This window comes from Daphnia magna, linkage group LG1 (assembly GCF_020631705.1).
Source record: "Daphnia magna isolate NIES linkage group LG1, ASM2063170v1.1, whole genome shotgun sequence".
Taxonomy (NCBI): Eukaryota; Metazoa; Arthropoda; class Branchiopoda; order Diplostraca; family Daphniidae; genus Daphnia; species Daphnia magna.
In genome coordinates this window covers 1,590,062-1,608,227 of record NC_059182.1, presented here as the reverse complement: position 1 = coordinate 1,608,227, position 18,166 = coordinate 1,590,062, and the positions used below count along the sequence as shown (strand labels likewise).

At 39.4% G+C, this 18,166-nt stretch overlaps 3 protein-coding genes across 14 annotated transcripts in view; 1 reads left to right on the top strand and 2 right to left on the bottom strand.

Annotated features, from left to right (window-relative positions):
- Positions 1-6,747, bottom strand: part of LOC116918570 (metabotropic glutamate receptor 2) — a 19,490-nt gene extending 12,743 nt beyond the window's left edge. Inside the window, 1 exon segment of the mRNA XM_045167979.1 lies at positions 6,462-6,747. The gene's annotated coding sequence lies outside the window, so the exon portion shown is untranslated.
- LOC116920028 (plasma membrane ascorbate-dependent reductase CYBRD1) lies at positions 6,686-18,166 on the top strand. 12 transcript variants are annotated; one of them, XM_045168029.1, is made up of 6 exons: positions 7,194-7,245; positions 7,344-7,353; positions 7,954-8,000; positions 16,602-16,856; positions 17,505-17,868; positions 17,964-18,166. In XM_045168029.1, the coding sequence occupies exons 4-6, from the start codon at positions 16,649-16,651 to the stop codon at positions 18,127-18,129; spliced, it is 738 nt and encodes a 245-aa protein (XP_045023964.1). In that variant the 5' UTR covers positions 7,194-7,245; positions 7,344-7,353; positions 7,954-8,000; positions 16,602-16,648; the 3' UTR covers positions 18,130-18,166. The 12 variants fall into 12 exon arrangements, with proteins under 12 accessions (XP_045023936.1, XP_045023930.1, XP_045023943.1 ...); XM_045168001.1 differs by lacking the exons at positions 7,194-7,245; positions 7,344-7,353 and adding an exon at positions 6,686-6,867; XM_045167995.1 differs by lacking the exons at positions 7,194-7,245; positions 7,344-7,353 and adding an exon at positions 6,686-6,867 and having other exon boundaries at positions 16,584-16,856.
- On the bottom strand, positions 8,589-13,365 carry LOC116920395 (protein Fer3). Its single transcript, XM_032926619.2, has 3 exons — positions 12,877-13,365; positions 11,195-11,541; positions 8,589-8,836 (listed from the first exon to the last, which is right to left on the bottom strand). The coding sequence occupies exons 1-2, from the start codon at positions 13,167-13,169 to the stop codon at positions 11,214-11,216; spliced, it is 621 nt and encodes a 206-aa protein (XP_032782510.1). The 5' UTR covers positions 13,170-13,365; the 3' UTR covers positions 8,589-8,836; positions 11,195-11,213.

Genomic DNA, 18,166 nt, shown 5'->3' with positions numbered 1-18,166 from the left:
TGTTTTATATAGTTTCTTTTTAAAAAGATCGATGCCCCCTTTAAATTGTGTGCTGTATACGTATACTATAGGCCGCGAAAGTCGTCTGCTAGACGAGTAGTATTGAACTGGCCGTTTACTGCGTCACTTTAGATATTGGTGAACACGTATAAATGCGTAAGATTAATCTTGCAAATTTTAATATGTATATATGTTAAGACGTATAGAGGTATGTGAAATGCGACAGTAGACGGTGGATTTGATTTGATAAAACGGTATTTTAACAGTTTCCTGGTGGATTTTCCTATAAGCTCTATACGAAATTTGAATATGATAGGACAGGCCGCTTCAAAGCTTACGCCAAACTGTTATGTATAGCCCATGTATGAGGGGGAAAAAATCAAAAGAATGTCTTGGGCAACAGGATTTGCCTGTTCTGCAATTTATTTGTAGAAGTACAACAAGAACAAGAATGAAAATTCTTTTGTTGATTTCTATCTGAATGATTTGAGGGCGAAATGTCGGCTGCCCTCCATGCTGCTCGCGGCCGTGTTTATCGCGATATTACACAACATCCAATATAAAAAGAAATGCATACATAAGCCTTCGTGCATAGTTTATGGTGACGTCCATAGAATATTCGCTTGTCTGATGGCAATGAAATTTACAAAACCTTTAGTTTGATTTATAAAATTTAAACTATTATAGAGAATAAAGAAGAGAAGTGAAAAAAACAGATTCAATAAATGTTAGACTACCTTTTTTTGTAATTGTTGTAATAAAAAATATATATTTTGAATGCAAGCAAAACAGTTCAAGTTCTTGTACTGCGTGGTCCTATTGTTATGTAAACGCTGGGGATGAAAAGGCATCGCACATTGTGTAAACAACGATTTTCACAGACTTTCAGGTTGTCGGCTTGAATGCACCGTCCACACAAACAAAGGGTTTCAATGTTATATAATAACATTTCTATTTGCTTCATTTTTTGTTGTTGTTGTTTTTAAATTCACATTTGAGGTACCTCATTTGAGTTCGATTACATACGCGTTAAAAAAGGTTGCCGGGTAATAACGAGCGTAACGATCCATGTGTTTTTGGGCTTATAAACATTCATTTCGCCAGCTTTTACCAAGCAAAACAAGCAATTTTTAAATAAATCGAAAAATAAATGTGGAAAAAATGTGGTGTATAAGACAATTAAGACATGATACATTTGACTCGACACGTACACATCATCAGCTGTGCGACGAGAAGTGCCCTCTTTCATTAGACAATATCTAAATTAAGCTATCCATCTTTTTGTTTTGTTTTTCTTCGCAGACAATCCCACAGCAGCTTGAATGGACTTTGTGTTGATTCTTGTCATACAACGCCATCGTGTGTTGCTTTATAATAATAAGAGTACGTGATGTTGCTAAGTTATTCACACAAAGCAATACCAACAGCTGGCGTGTAATCCGTAGGAAGTGCTATGTATTGTGTGACATACAGATAATTGAGTTAATGAAACAATATGAAGCCTAATGACCTGCAATTCCATCATCTATTGTCTCCAAATAATTGATTTTGTCCCTTTTTACTTCAACTCTTACTGCGATTTTTACCGCCAAATTTGGGACAAGAATTTTAAAAAGGTATATGTATAATCCTTGATTTGCTTTATGTTGGATTGTAAAAAATAACAAAGAAAATTCTCTTTTTTTAAAGAATTATCTATACTGGAACAATCTCAAACCTTTGTCGACATAAAAGTAATGAGGCATAAAGATATAGACGAAACATCTTTAGGCTATAATTCGTCATTTGTCTTTTCTCGGTAACTGGAGAGAAACAGAATTGGGCAACGCTGTTGGCACCTGACCAAGGACCTAATAAGGCACAATACCTATCTTAGATTTTTGTATTGTTATGGTTGTCGACGTAGAGGTTACAAGTCTCTTTGCAAGAGACATTTGACAACACAAATGGAACAGTCGCAGAAAATGGGTAATGTTTTGTTTCATTTTTTCTATATTTGTCTGAGAAAAGGAAATGTTTAATATGAAAATAGGATGTCTGCTTTTGCTGTTAGATTTTCTTTTGTTTTAGTTTGAATCAAATTGTTGGGAAGGGTCGGCTTTCTTAATGGCTAAAAATTTGGCTACCTATTTTTGTGGTGATCTTTTGTCAATGATATACCATCACTCCGTTGTGAAGGTTGGACGAACGATGACGTAATTCGAGGGTAGGGTAAGGAACGAAACACAAAAACTTATTTTTCTAACCTTGGGAGCTGTTTTTTTTTGCCCGAGAATATTACGAATCGTATATTCGTAGAACTTTAGGTGTACACATATCAATTTCCATTGTCAGTCGTGTCATTGTGTTTTACGATTCAAGCCTTTCCCCATTTTTGTTATAGACATTGATTGTGTGGCTTGCTGGCTTTCGCAGTTCATAGCCAAGTTTATTGTCTCTATATATTTTTACAAAGTTCATTTGCATTCAAATGGGCTTGAATCGAAACGTTTCTGTAAGATGTTCTTCTGCATATTTTAAGGCTTTATTAGGCAATGTTCGCTGATAAGGCTTCACTCGTTTCTATACTCACTATTGCATAGCACCAAAGTACAATATATAGTCTATACTTCATACAAAAGTTCGTTACGTAATTCTTTGAGCTAATGAATCGAGCGCTGCACTGGTTACTGTGGGTTGTACTATACAAGTCCAAATTATATTTGACTTATAGTGTCGATACTGAAACCCTATGTATTCATTTCGAAATACGGTCAAATTAAATTCAGCTTTGAAAAACGCATTCATGTTAAGGCGATTTTCAATGGAACCACAAATAGCTGACCAATCGAATTTCCGTATATAAAAGCAGATGCAATTAGACGGGGTCCTTCACTGTGTTTATATTTCTCCTCATCGTATCCAACAATCACGGGCAAAAATAATGTTGTGGGCTATACCTTTCAACACACATCAAGTTTCTATTATTATTGGCTTGTTTTACAGTTGGCAATGGTTAATGCAAAGACAACAGCCAGCATATCTATATTCTACTAACGAAAACAAAAAATAATCACCATGCATGGTAATAGCTTATGTGCGTTGTATAAGCTGTACTGGTCATATCTCGATCCAGACAGCAAAGCTTGTTGGCTTTATGTATTCATGAAAGAGCATTATATATATAGAACCACCATCAGGAAGGGTGGGTTAATAACTTTTTCGCAGAGAGCACATCGGCATCTTCTTGGTCGCAGCCAGCGCCGAAAGTCATTGGAAAGCAATGAAGCATGTGATGGCTAAGTCTCTCTTTATTATTATGCAATCTATATAAGTTATGTGGGCTGAGAGGATCATCAGCGTTTTTTTTTTTCCAAAGATAAAATAGGCAGAAATGTCTGTTACAAATAGCCTCATTTAAAAACAAACTAATTTCGTTTTTCTTTCGGATTGCTCGTGATATAAAACGATTGTATGGGAACAAAAACAAAAAGTGGAGGGCAATCTTGTCTAATTGCTTGACGAATCAATCTTTGGTGTCTAACATAAACGACGCAATATAAATATCGCAGCGTGCTGCTGACAATGTGCCTTTTCTCGTTACTTATGGGCTTGGTAATACGCTTTAATTAATTAAATAATTTATGTTTTTTTTTTTTTTCGTTTTGATAAAAGGGGGGAATGTGCTGTTTCACGTCAGCTTTATAGCGATTCCCGACAAACCGAGAATTTTGTGTAACAAAGTGCGTGTTTCTTTATTGTTGCTTATTAAAAAGTAAAAATTTAGAGCCTAAGGCACTTCAGAAAACCAATGAGATCTAACATACCGTTGTTATAGCACCTGCAAAAAACATGGCACATAACCTCGACGATACTAACCAGGTAAAATCGCAAGACTAATTGACTCTTTCCTAGAAATGCATCCAAGTTGTTTCACGACACGCAAACGTTGCGCTCCGGTCCAACACTCCTCCATACAAAATAGCATTCACTCATGCAGTGTACGCTATGTGACTATTGAGCAAAGGCCTTAACTTAATTTAAAAATACACAGAATAAAAATAACAAAACAAAAGGGTACGGGTAGACCTGAAGGTACACGCTCAGTGGTCTAATCAATTGGCTGGGAGGTCCTACAGCATTTTTCGGGTTAGTTCTTCACATGTCTTTCTTCTGTTACTATTATATACGGTTCGCCTCACATGTTTTTCTAGCGTGACCGTCACTCAGTTGTAGCCTCCCGCGAAGCAAAAATTCACCATATCGTGGATTTTTATGGACATTATGCATGCCTTATTGTATGATGTAAGTCCTTGTGCGCAGCAGCAATCGTTGGCCGAAATGTTTTCCAATTATAGTATCGTCGTCATAACAAAAAAATGTTCCACGTGAAACGCGCAACTCGATTAGGTTATGCGACTGATTCGCCCACATGCAACGCAGACATCATCATTCAAAACAAATGGTGAAACGAACCCTGTCACCATATTCGTTTGGGCTTTTTTCCAACGTCGATCTGATTAACGTCGGGTATATACGTGTACACCAAAACTATATGACCAGTTTGGAATGACCCACATTTATTGAGATCACATCCATTTTGTTTTTTACAAGGACGAAATGTTTTTCATATACCACCAGTTTTTGAATCGATGAATTTCATTTCTTGTGTAGCCGCTGAAATGAGTAGATTTATATACGGCGATGGACTGTTTTGGATGCGCTAGATTGATGTCAGGCTTTATGCTATGGGAATCGATTTAAAACGGCCTGCCGATGGCAATGCTGGCGCTGCAGAGGGAGCGTGAATCAATGGAAGGGGGAGAGCATTGGTATCGCCCACACGTATGTACATAAAAGAAGAGCACAATGAGGGATCAACAACATCAGACTGATGGATGGTGACACGAGCAGCAAACAACAGCCGTAGGTTTTGATAGCAAAATTCTCCAAAATGGTTTCCAGTCTGTCACCGCTTATTTCTTCTATATCAATCGTATTTCTTATACGAAAACAAAAATAGCTCATCCAGCCGCATTTCTGGCCGTAAATCCATGATGATGCGTTTGTAAATCCATCGGATTTACATGGGGGCTCAAAATCGTATAGGTTTATCATTTCAGGGTTGGGTTAATTGTATTTTAATTATTTACAGCGAGTCTATACCTGAAGGCCAGTTGGACGCATTGCAAATTTTTCACAAATTGCTATTCACATTTGTCAGTTTAAAAAAATTTGATTTACCTAAAAGGCAATTAATTCAATGGCAAATAAAACTAATTCATCTTTTTCAAGCGTATGCCGCTTCACTCAGAAACAACTTTTTTTTTCGTTTGTTTTATTACATTTCATTCAATTTTGCAAATGGCAATAAAAACAACAAAGATTCGCAATTTCGCGATATCGCCAAAGAAGCCCCCCCCTCCACAAAAAAATAAAAAACCACAAGAAAAATATTAAATCTTGTGAATCAATTCGTTTTTACATTCACCTAGGTGAAATTGGATGCAATTCTCACAAAAAAAATCATTTTGTGTCCACCAGACTGAAAATTCGAAGAGTTGCCACAGTGATGGCATATAGCTGTGAGCGTTTATTAGAGTGACTATTATCCGTCCCGCAAAATAAGATTACAAGTTCATATATCTATCTGCACCCGTACGTATATATTAAAAAGCCCATACAAATGTCTATATTTACAATGGCGTCTAGTTCATGTAGCCAAAAATGTGACTCGTTTCAACTATAACGTTTTTTAATCTTGTGCTGGCCAAAAATGTTTGAAATGATTACATTCAGTTGCGCAAGTTATACCATATCTTCACTCGTAAGCGGAACAGTTTTGAACGAACGGAAAAACAAAAGAACTTTATATTAAACAGGTCTTAGGCTACATAGAAAAAAAGCAGAATTCTACACGAACAAAAGCCCAGCTGCCTAATTATATTTAGCAGTCTGTAGTATAAATCTTAGTCAATTTGTTTTGCACTCAATAAATCCGCTTGCCTTTCTTTTGTTCTGACCTTAATATTAAGAAGCTTTACGGATGTATAAACCTGCGCCTTCTTGGAATTAGATCTTGTGTATATTAAAGATTTCATCTCTAGCGCGTGGAAATCTTTTCAAAAACACGAACAGTTGTAATTCAAGAATAAAGCACATCAGTCTTTATCCTGTTCTACATTCAGGAAGAGTAAGCTAATTTCTGGTTAGACTATAAAAGCTCATGTCTTTCACGAATTCTAATCCGGAGAAAGGAGATAACGGTATAAGAAACATCGCAATCCCCACTGGAGAAACGTAAATGAAGGTCACAAGCTACTCGCTTTCATACATGCAAAATAGATAATAGATTTTCTTTTGGGGGAGGGACGCATCCGTCAAACGATTATGCCCATTGGTGTCGTCTGTTTGACGCACGTCCCTTCTATCTGAGGTATAATATTCTGAAAAAATCAAAAATGAATTCGTAAGAAACTCACGTTCGAATAAGGATGATCCGCTGACAGCACTCAGCAATTAATCCGCGCCCACTTTCCGCAAGATCTAGTCGGCACTAAAGTTACGTATGTCGCATGCGATAAACAATGGACAGTTTGCATTGGACGAGCACAAAATAAAAGATTCACGTGGACAGACACGGAGGGGATTGTCGAGTTGATAACTGATTGAAGAATCAACTGGAACTGGTCGACTTGAAGCTACTACAGTTCGTTCCAGTATGTCTGTGACACCATCATCGTTTGCTGCTGATGCGCGGTCGTATACATTCCGTTCGGGACAGAAAAAAGGACAAGACTCGATTCTTGTTCTATACGTGCAGCAGTTTGAGTTGCATAAGGATAGGCGCCTGCGCTTCGCACAATTTGCTCGTAACCTGACGGCAGTGTAAGTGCTGACAGATGTTATTTCTCACGTCGTTATAATAATAATAATAACGAACACCGTGTCTGTGGAATCATTTATTATGTTAACGCAGTCATTGTAATTCAAAAGCAAAGTGACACGATCGTCTCATTTTTTAATTGGTTCGTTAATTATTTTTTATTTATTTAAAAGTCTTGTACAAGAGATCATAAATTTGGTAATATCATTTTGCCTAGTTAAAATAATTTTTAATTACTTACGAGATAAATATCTCTGTTTAGACCTCACCTTCTAGTGAGCCTCTTTCCCGCACTCTCAAAAATCTGTGCCAACGTCAACATACGTAAATTTGTTGTTTCATTTGTAACTCTTCGTCTCTATTCCACACTTTTATCGCTGGTGAGAAACAAGTATTACTTTTTTTTCGGATTTTCATCCGTTTTTATTAGGTTCTGTCGAATATTTGATCGTTGAATGTTACTTCATTATGAATGCAGGCCTAAACTTGTAAGAATGCTCGCACTGCCATACGCGTGTTTAATAGGCTTACCGAAAGTTTCAGTAAAACAAGTTTGTTCCTTGTCAAGCTTGAGTGAGCAGAACTATTTAGTTTTTGTTTTGTTTTTGATGGTACTATAATTTCTTTTTATCCAAGCTTCAGCAGGTCCAAATAGAGCATTAGTTTCTTTGCCTCTTTTAAGGCTGAATCGTTGTGGTGGTTGCCAGTCCGAAGTTGTTGGAAGTTTATCATCAGGTCCTCTCTTCCTTCCTTTTTCATTAATTTACCATATACAGGGATTCTAATTATAGAAAAGTGAGATGGTGGGTGTTATCCTTACCCCCTCCCCCCCAAAAAAAAAGATGTTTCAGTTCCAGTTTACGAAAAGAAAAGGGTATCCCTCTTGCTGAAGTGGTGGATGCACTGGTTTTATATTTGGGAATCCAACTGGCTAGGAAAACATAATTGAGCTGTGGCAACCATATCCAGTTTTAGCAAGCTCAATCTATTTGAAGACCCATATACTATTCTTGTCGTCAAAAGACTTGCAGACTGCTCACACCTGACATTTAACGTAATCTGAACCCTCCTTTCCTCTCTTTTTTCAGTGGGACAACCAGGAGATCAGCTGCTGCTAGGGGTCCTCTCTCCCAACGTAAGTCAACCCAACTCAACCACTTTACACAAATTAGACCTTTTGTTGGTTTTGCAATCCCTCTGCCTTCTGTGCATGTCTGCGTGATGTCAAGCGCGACATGCAGTTTGCATGTGTCCTTCGCCGCCTTTTGTCATAAATTTTGTTATAAAAAACTTTTTCCTTATGGTGAAACTGCACGTCCGCGTTATGGCCCTTCTCAAACGCAAGCTTCCACTTTGATAGATTTCCCCTGGTGAGCATTCAAACTATTTTTTTTTTTTAGCTTCCTTTCCTCACCATTGAAAATGTTTGACATAGTATCGTAAAAAAAAAGGGGGCGAGAACTAAAAGTTTGGCACTCACCTCATTCGCATGACGTGAATTCAAAATGTTTTCTCTCTTGTAATATCCAAAGATATTTCATCCCACGCACAATTTACTTTTGGTTTAAAATGTCGACCATTCTGACGATCATAAGCCAGTGATAAAGATCGATATTTTTTTAATTCGGGAGTGAAAATAGTCGTGCGTTTTATTTTTGTTGGAGAGGTTGAATTCCATGTAGCAACAGACACATCTTTGGCCTTTATTTCAAACTTGCTTTGATGAGTTGTGTGACGCAAGAGTTCTTATCTCTTGCAACACGTAGTATATTAAATTTGATTTAACATTCAAGAAAAATCACATTTACAAAATGGGAAAAGAAATTTAGAAACAAAACAAAACAAACAAGATATTTGCAACAACAAACGATATTTTCTGGAAGACTTTTTCCCGCTCGATCCCGAGGTGTAGCTTTGTGTGTTTTAGAGATTTATTCGATGGCGATTATGGAAGACTTTCAGCACTCTTTCCTGCTTGACAAATAAATCAAAATAGAAGCATTTGAAGAGTTTTGCCAGATGTCGCTATAAAATTCTGCAAACAAAGAACTGCAGTATTTTTATTTCGTGTAGCTGCGTAGAAGGTGAACGCGTTCTGAACATATCGACATATTTGCGTGAAGGAAGCTCTTGTTATTTAAATCGTTCTGAAGCATCGATGAGCAATCGGCAATTAAAGCCATCGCCCCCGCCGACTGATTGTTGCCAACATTTTTTTAAAAACTCTATGCGCTTTAATTCTTTTATCTTTCGCTGCGTCTCACCACACGAATCTCCTTTGTCTCATTGAAATAGCTCTCACACGTCACGGTGCGTTTTCACTTTGATGTTTTTGGATGAAAAGACCTTTCGTTGGGTGGGTGGATGATGGCGAAACCGTGAAAAAAGATTCCTTCGTTCTGTGGGGTGGATGTGTAGCAGGGGAAGAAAAGAATATTTACAAGTTGATCGATACAGCGAAAAAAAAAAGGGGGACATGCACTTTAACTTTTGAAAATTTAAGCGCTTAAAAACGTGGAATAGTCCACACCAAATAATTCGAGGAAAGTACGGGGGGAATTGCGCGGGAAACGTTGACATTAAAAAATCAAAAACATTCTCTTACGATTAATGCTTTTCTATTTGGATTTTTGTACTCGGTAGATGCGATTTGATTTTCAAAATAATGGAAAGTGAACGGTAGTAGATGCGATCGAATGTTTGCGTACCCTCTGTTGAATAACAGCAATTACCTAATAGGATTTGCTGGGCTTCCGTCTATCAATTTGTTAACAAATTCCGCACGCTTTATAATTTTATTTATGTAATCTGGGAAAAAGAAATCGAGAACGAGGTTTTCCTCTATTGGTTTTTGCTGTAAAAAGATAAGACGCAGAATTATTTTTTTTTGGGGGGGGGGATCTGAATATGAAAACGAACGATGTTAACACGTGCAGTAGGGAGGGGAAAGTGGGCGTTTGCATCCGGCAAACCCCCAATGTCATTGTCTACCATATAATTCAAACAAAAACAAAACAAAAAAGGGGATGCGAAAATCAAAGTTTTACCAGTGTCAAGTAGTGATTCATACATTGGTTTCGTGTTCAAATATGTACGCCCCTGCACGGTGTGCAGCTTCGGGATCACCTACTAACCCTCCTCGTATACAATTTAAATACAGCGGGAAAATTGATTACCAGGATAAAGAGGTTCGTCATGACGTCATTGCATACGAGACCCGTCAAAGAAAATCAAACGATGGTACCCCGTTGTCAATTCGTCGGAAATAATTAGACATCGAGGGAATTGCGATAAGATAAACTGGTTTAATTAGAATAAAAAAAAAAGGGGGTTGGCTTCCGCTTTCTACGATCGCTACTGAAACCCTTCCTTCCGTGTTAAAGGGTCGTAAAGGATTTTTAAAAAATTATTAACATTTGCTTTCCGTTTATGACAAGCTGAAAACTCACGTGATGCGCTGATGGAAGGAAGTTTCCGCTTACGTGTTTATATATGCTCATACACAATGTTTTGCAAACAGGGGAAATGAAATTCTTGCATTTGTTCGTTTTCCCCTCGTTGGTTGTCTTCCATTTCGTCTAATTGGGAACTTGGTGGAGAGACTTTGCTGAGGAACAAGAAACTCTTCATATCTCCTTGTCTTTGGACGATGTTCAGTCTGGGGAAAATTCACTTCGGCCACGTGATATTTCGAGTTGATTTTACCATTGCAATTGTTCATTATGTTTTGAGTTCCCCGGGTACGTAACTAACCCCCATTAGCTATTTTTTTTTTCATCTCTAGCCAAACATTTGCCGTGTTGACTTGTAGTCCCCACCACCCCCCCAAAAAAAAACAGGTAATTTGTGTGTGTGTGTAAGCCTAATAGTGAAGTTCATCTACGGCTTCGTATTGTGCCGTGTATGCGGTAAATAGAACTGCACTTGATGAAATTGAGTTTGCAGCAGCAGCTAAACGCGGCGATGTTGTGTCTGGAGTTTTTAGAACTGGACGAGGTTCTTCTTTTTTTCCCGGGGCGAATTGTTGTGTACCCAATCAACTTGGACGCCGACCACGATCGATCTCATGTCGTTGGCAGGTGATGAACAATACCTCCCCTAGTTAATCTTTTTAAATGTTTTCGATCCCAACCCCTTTTTAGTCAAGTAGCTCACACACACACAAAAGTTTCCTCATTCAACTTTCAATTTCACTGATTGGCAAGAGTTTTCTTTTTTTTTCCCTCCCCCTTTTACAGTGTTTTTTAAATGTTTTGTCAGAGACGTATAGGTCAAACTGAATTGCGTTAAATGATGAAAACTAAACTAAACAAAAAAAAATGTCTGTACCTGAAAAATGAAATTCAATTCACCAGGAAGTAGACTCCCGATAATCGACTGCGGAAGCGAGTGGATGAGTGGCGCTGGAAGACGCAATGGGTTGTGATGATTTGGATTCGTTGCGGATGACTTGATCCATGAACGAAATGTACGTAATGGCTAGACGTAGAGTTTCGATGCGCGACAGTCGCTTCTCGTAGGCGAACGTTGGCACTTTGCGTCGCAATTTGTCGAACGCCTCGTTCAAGTTGAACATGCGACGTCGCTCGCGGATGTTTGCCGCCCTTCGCTGCGCAACCGTCGCCACCCGTTTCCGTTTCTTGGCCGTCGCAGACAACCGGCAAGGTCTCATTCCCCTTTTAATTTTTTATTGTGAAAACAAATTTTGAAAACAGATTTGCAATTGTTTTTAATCGAATAATGGACAGACGTTTAAGTAAATTTTGAATGGTGCGCCTTAAATGTGTTTAAAAGAAAAAAGGGATCAACGCAATTGCTTAGCTGATTGAATAGACAGACGCTACAGCGTTGCCAATTCTCCCATGAAGTTTCGTCTATTTTCTCTGTGTGTGCGTGTGTGTTTTTGCTGCTTGCCTTTAAACTGTTGTTGTTGGCCACACAATTTCTTTTTATTGTGCATAACAGTCGACCATCTCAAGTAAATAGCTCTCGACTAAGCGGATCAAAAGCTTTTTGCGTCCCCCCCATTTTTACGTTCGTTTTCGACGTTTGTTTGTTTTTTTTTTTTTAAAGACGGGAGCTTTACTTTAGCCGTGTAAAGAAGGGCACGCCTCAACAATGTATTTTGTCAGATTTTTCTTTTTTATTATTTTTATTTGTTTTGCAAATGGAAAATTGGGAGGGAATTCCTCCGCCAGTCTCACAACCCACTTAATCAATTAACGCGACCCAACAAACTCCATCAGTCAATCGTGTTTTTTTATTCCTCCCCCGCTCTTTCCACGGCCAGTTTGCAGATATCGATCACAGTCACCATTCAATTGGTATATTGGCCTTACGCAATCGTTATCCGCTAGGCTTCCACCGGAAGTTGATTTTCGAAATTGGGGTATTTAAAAAAAAAAATGTTGAATGAAGATTTATTTTATTTTTTTTAAGGTTTCAACTGATGGATTTAAAAAAAGGGGGGGGGGATACTTCTTATTTTTGTGTGTTTGAAGATGATTCTCTTCAGATTGATGATGATGACCTTGCGCCCAAATGTTTACGCTAACCCAACTAAACCAAACAAAGTCGTTTCACATGGACGAGTTTTTCTCTTGGAAATAATAAAAAAAGCAAAAGGGCCGATTAAGTTCTATTTTCATGGGCTAACAAAGGAAGGGAATTTTTTTCCTTCTTCCTTTTTTTTATGAAAGTCTGCGGATTTTCGTAGCGCTCAAAACTATGCGTCAAGTCGGGGGGGCGAAAAAAAGTTTAGCATTTGCGCAGCTTCCCTTCAAATACATCTCAACGACAAAGGGCGTTTCCTTTTCTTTCTGAGGTTCATTAGTTTATGCAAGAAAAGAGTGTCAGAGAGGAGGGAATGGTCTGAAAATATGTGTTTTTTACATCTTCTTTCGCGCACTGCAACCGGCAATAATTGGCCGCCATCTCTGCGGATCGATCTCGCGCTCTTATCAACAGTAACTATAAATAACTGGCGGAGAAGATGTTGTTATTCCTTTTACCTGTTTGCGGATGATTTAGCCTTTTGTGAAATGGGTTGCCCAATCGATTGCGATTGTTCCGCCTGATGAGTCTGACCGCAATCGGTAGCTCCGATCGTTTGCTGATGAGGATGATAACCAGTCAAAGCGGCCGACATGGAACAGTCGAGCCGCTGGTGATGATCCTGTGCGCCCACAAAGGAAGAATCCGGTGCGGAAGAAACTGTTGGAGATCGAATACCCGCAACGAGATGATGATAACCGTAATCGTGATGATGATGATGGATCAGAGCTCCGCTGCCATTGTAAGACATGGCGGAATGCGGATGAATTTTTTCTTCCTCCTCCTCCTCCAAAAACTAGATCCTTTTCAGTATGAACGAAAAATGAACCCGCTGGATCATTGAATAGCTACGTACTGGAACAGATCATGACCAAACTGGATATCCGGCTCTTGCTTTGTTTGCACTTGCGATTTATATACCCTGAAGGGGGGGATCCGTACGCGGAAGCTGGATGTGTCAGAAATCATATTCATTTTTTTTTTTCTTTCTTTCTGTTCTTGTTCTTCACATCTTTGCTGTTGGTTGGTCGCTTTAAATCGGTTTGGACAAATCACGAAGCAGCCAGCAGTTTCCACATATTGAAAGACGCACTGGCCTATCCCCGTCCGGACACCTGCGACACCCTCCATTTCTCTTTTCTGATGTTATTCGCATCCGCACACACACAAACGCACAAGCGGCCACGCATTTCAGTATCTATCGTTTCCCCCCTCCGTTTTCTTTATTAAAAACACAACTAAACTGTACGCCTCCGATGCGATATGACTGGCACCGGGTGTTGCCCTCCTTTTCTTTTCCGCTCGGTCGAATGTGATGGTCGCAACAGCACGCGCCGGCACTTGATTAGTAACACAAAAACGGAGAGAGAGACCTCCCTCCCCCTTTGCTTGTCATGTCCTAACTATTATTCTTGTTTGTGCCCGTATTAATATCAAAACGTTCGGAATATTGAGCACTTTTTTTTTTCTTTTCTTTTCTTCTCTGAATTATCAGAGGGAAAATGGGACTGAGCTTTTAATATTGTTTGATGCGGATTATCTGTGCATGATGGAATATCTCCTCCCCCGCATATTGGAACTGCGGCCAAGAGTGACACGCATCCGCACCTCCCATATACAAGCGCCTAATTGATTTACGCGCTCCCTCCCCTTTAAGTTGCACTTTTTTGTATTTTCTATTTTGCATAATAGCGTCTATCTTTATTTAACAAAGAGAAGGGGAGATTACGCGGGGGTGGGGGTTAGGTGATGGGGTAGGTGATGGTTTGTTATTGTTACTTGAATGCTGGATTGTGTGCCTCCTTTTATTCCGACAACAATAACGATGACAGATTGATACAGATATATTAAATTTGCGCAATGCACCGGAATCGTGTGAGAAAGAAAGAAAATAATGAATTAAAAAGAAGGAGCGTTGACTGGTTTAGACAAACAAATTGCGGAGCGCAAAAAGAGTTTGGATTGAAATCTGCCAAAAAGGGGAAACAATTGATGGAATAAATTTTAATGGGGGGCGTTATTTGAAATGGATTGCGTGCGGGCTGGATTAGTAGATTAGTTCATATTCTATAAGTGAAGGGACAAAGACGCCATTTTGCAATAATAATGGAAGGTGGGCACGTGCATAAATGATGCATTCGATCCGCCGCATTCGCCATGGATGAGACAATAAATAATAAAATTCGATCCGACTCGTATTCGTATTTCCAACGTAAAAATCCGTTACTACAAAAAGGGTGAAAGTTTATTTCTTCTTTTTTAAAGTTTTTTTTTTTTAATTACAAATTTTCCAAAACGAAGAACGCAAGGTCCGTTTTGATTGTGATTTTTCACCTTGATATTATCACAATATTAGTCGCAATTTATTTTCGTTCAGGTGATTGATTAATTTGTGTCGCACGCTTAGTATATTTCTATTTATTAATGTAATTCACAAAAAGCTCCGCTTCTAAAGTTCCACCTCTTTCAAAGTTTCATAATAATTGTCGCAGATTAGATAAGCCACCTGACTATCCGCTTTACCCCCCTAACTTGCGCCCTTACCCATTTATCTACGATTGCATTTGTTATACTCTTTAAAATGTCATCATTTCCATAAGGCGATAGTGTGGACACAGCAGGAAAAGAGGACCGACAACATGACGCAATTAAGATCCGCATTGATTGCGTTTTCTTTTTCTTTTTAAAACCCCAATAACACAACGCAAATTACCATTGCAGTGAGAACGTGTGTGTGTTGTGCTCTTGTTTTTATATACTACTGGCCTCATTGTTATATCCTATTAGGTTTAAATAGGCCTATACCAGTTATCTTTTCCCTTTAACCACACGGCTGGATTGTTTGTAAACGAACGTCCGCGTCTATGTGGGCCCTGAAAAGGAGGGCAGTCGACGCGGGATCGATATCATCGATCCGAGCTACGCACACACGTAACAGCTACGGGCCTCCTGTCCCCATCTTTGCATATATATACATGTCCTTCAACAGTGATCGTTAGTTATGTGTTTAGTTTTTGGACGCAATTCGGATGCGATAGAAAATATCAGACGAGTGTGTGGCTGGCTCGCTAGCGGCTGTTTCAAAAGTCCCCCCGGCTCCACAAGTGGCTAAACTGTCGAGTGCATCCTTTGTCATCAATAAAGTAAGAGAAACACAATAGCAAACATATAGCGGAGTATTTAAAAAAAAAAACACGTGCGGAAGAGAAGAGCCAAAGAATATTTTTTTTGGTCTTGTTCCGAGAGATGCGGACTGGAGTGCTCTCATTCCGGAAAGCTCTTCAGTTTCCACATTTTTCTATCCTTTGTTTTTTTCTTGTTTAAAAAAAAATTTAAACCCTTGAATTTTTATGCAGGACATAGTTCGATAGTAAAAAGTTAGAAAAATTAAAGGCAATTTTCATATGTCATCCATTCTCCGTGAATTGATTGAATGTTTGGCATCGCTTAACCATTGTCCTTCCATCTTTATTTACTTGTTTTAATTTTTAAAATCCATAAAAATAAAATTATTCGTCATTTTCAAATGAATCTTAAGAAAGGAGCGCCTCTGTTGGCGGAAGAACTAAACAAAATGGAACGTCTCTCTCTCTCTCTCTGCAGCTTTCACGGGATACCCCGCACGGTGTGTGCGGGAGTATTGAGCGGGCAGAAAACTGAAGAATGAAAGCCCCCCTCCACACACACACACACACACACACACACACAGAAAGGGAAGAAACCGTGAGGGAGGGGGCGTGTGCTCTAAATGCAGCATTTAGTATAGAGAACCCTCTCTTGCTTGCCTGAGTTGCTCGGACAACGTTTGGCCAAAAGCTTTTCATTTCCTTGCCATTTCTGGCCACCAATCGGCTTCATCCTTTTCCCCCTCTTTTTTTGCAACTAGCGATAGGTAACAATCAACAACGAGTAGTGCTTAGGTGTGGTATCGTGCTATGTGTGTTCTAATTTCGTCCGTCTTTCTTTAACGTGTAAACTTGTTGATCGAAATCGATTGGTAGTCAAGGGTTACCTACGTTAACTGATTGCGCCCGTCGTTGCGTATTGAACGGACCTTCCGAATGTTCAACAGTTTGCCGGGATAAGCCCGCGCATCATCGCCTTGTTCCATTTTTCATTTGTCTGTTTTTGCTTTTGTAATGCATTTTTAAAAACTTCATTTCCGGCACGCGGGGGGAAAAAGGGTCTCAGAATTTGATTCCGAAAAAAGAAAAAAGAAAAGGAGGAGAAATGAATCGTTTAGCCAACGAGTCGGAGATGAAATGGATGCCGTTGCTTTACGGCGTAACGGCTGGACTGTCAACTTTGGTCGTCGTCTTTATGCTTGTCTGGACTTTTCATTTTCGCGGAGGTTTCGCCTGGCAGGATTTTCCAGCCATCCAATTCAATTGGCATCCGGTGCTCATGGTGGTCTCTCTCATCGTCCTCTACGGCCACGGTACTCGTTTATCTTTACATATCATCCCGCGGTTTTATAATAAAATTATTATTTTCTAAAAACCTTTTTTTATTTAATCATTTTTGTTTGAATGCCTTGATGAACAACATGTTTGCCAGGTTTATCCCCCCTCCAGTCCAGGACATTGAACGAAAGGGGGGGATATGTAATCATTAGACTAGTTTTCAACCGAGTTTTGAGCAGCGTTTTGGATTGCTCTTTCCATACAGAGAACTGTGAAACGAAAACTCTCTTTTTTTTGTTGTTGTTAATTTTTTATTTTTTCAAAGAGGCGGAAAATGTGAAAACTTTTGGCGAACCGCCGTTAAAAGGCAAGCGGCGGCTCTAGCGCCGACTTTATTAACGCACTTTTGTCGAACTTTTTGAAAAACATGGTTTTCGTGTCGTACAAAAGGGCGCAGAGAAATTATCCTAGCCTCTCTTTTGTCTCTTTGAGAAAGCGCAGAACAAAAGACGTGATATTTGAATTCCTGGAACGTACGTTTTCCCCATCTCGTTAAGCAAGAGGAATCTTGATTTTGCGTGATGATTAAAACTTGATTTTATTTTTTATTTTTTAGCCGCAAAAGCGGGGCCTTCTATTCAAAGTTAAAAACAAATTAATTTCCCTCTGTTTGCGGGTTGTAGGCATTTTGGTGTATCGTCTGCTGCGTAACGAGCCGAAAAAGAAGCTGAAACTACTTCACGCCATCATGATGATAACGGCCCTTTTGCTGGCCTCGGTGGGGCTGAAAGCCGTTTTCGATTCGCACAATCTGGCCGAACCGCCCATCGACAATTTGTACACGCTGCACAGCTGGGTCGGTCTAGCAGCCGTCATCTGTTTCGCACTGCAGTGGCTCTTTGGATTCGTCGCTTTCTTGTTTCCGGGCGTCCGCCATTCGCTCCGCTCTTCCTACATGCCATTGCACGTCTTCGGCGGACTCATGATCTTCGGCCTGGCCACAACTGCCGCTCTTATGGGCCTCTTGGAAAAGGCCATTTTCTCCAGGTTCCTTCGCACATTTAAAAAAATAAGAATTAATTATTAATTGCCGAAATTTTGTAGGAATAATTGTTTGGTTTAAATCTGTTTGTTTTTTTCAGAGTGTCGTACGCTCCGTTGACTGCTGAAGGAATCCTCATCAATTCGACTGGAATTGCCATAGCCTCTTTGTCGCTTTTGATCGTTTACATCGCCACACGGTGGCAGTACAAGCGACAACCACTGCCAGAGGATGAATTGCTTCTTGCCGACCAATTGGCTGAATGAAATTTATTGGTAACCCTTACCACAAAACAAAATTATG

Excerpts from the sequence above, each read along its gene's own strand:
- LOC116920028 (XM_045167995.1), top strand. The coding sequence starts at position 6,701 with ATGTCTGTGACACCATCATCGTTTGCTGCTGATGCGCGGTCGTATACA. Across the intron at positions 8,001-16,583 it reads TAGGGGTCCTCTCTCCCAAC|GCACGCGGGGGGAAAAAGGG; the intron begins GTAAGTCAACCC and ends ACTTCATTTCCG. Across the intron at positions 16,857-17,504 it reads CATCGTCCTCTACGGCCACG|GCATTTTGGTGTATCGTCTG; the intron begins GTACTCGTTTAT and ends TGCGGGTTGTAG.
- LOC116920395 (XM_032926619.2), bottom strand. The coding sequence starts at position 13,169 with ATGTCTTACAATGGCAGCGGAGCTCTGATCCATCATCATCATCACGAT. Across the intron at positions 11,542-12,876 it reads GCTAAATCATCCGCAAACAG|GGGAATGAGACCTTGCCGGT; the intron begins GTAAAAGGAATA and ends AAAAATTAAAAG.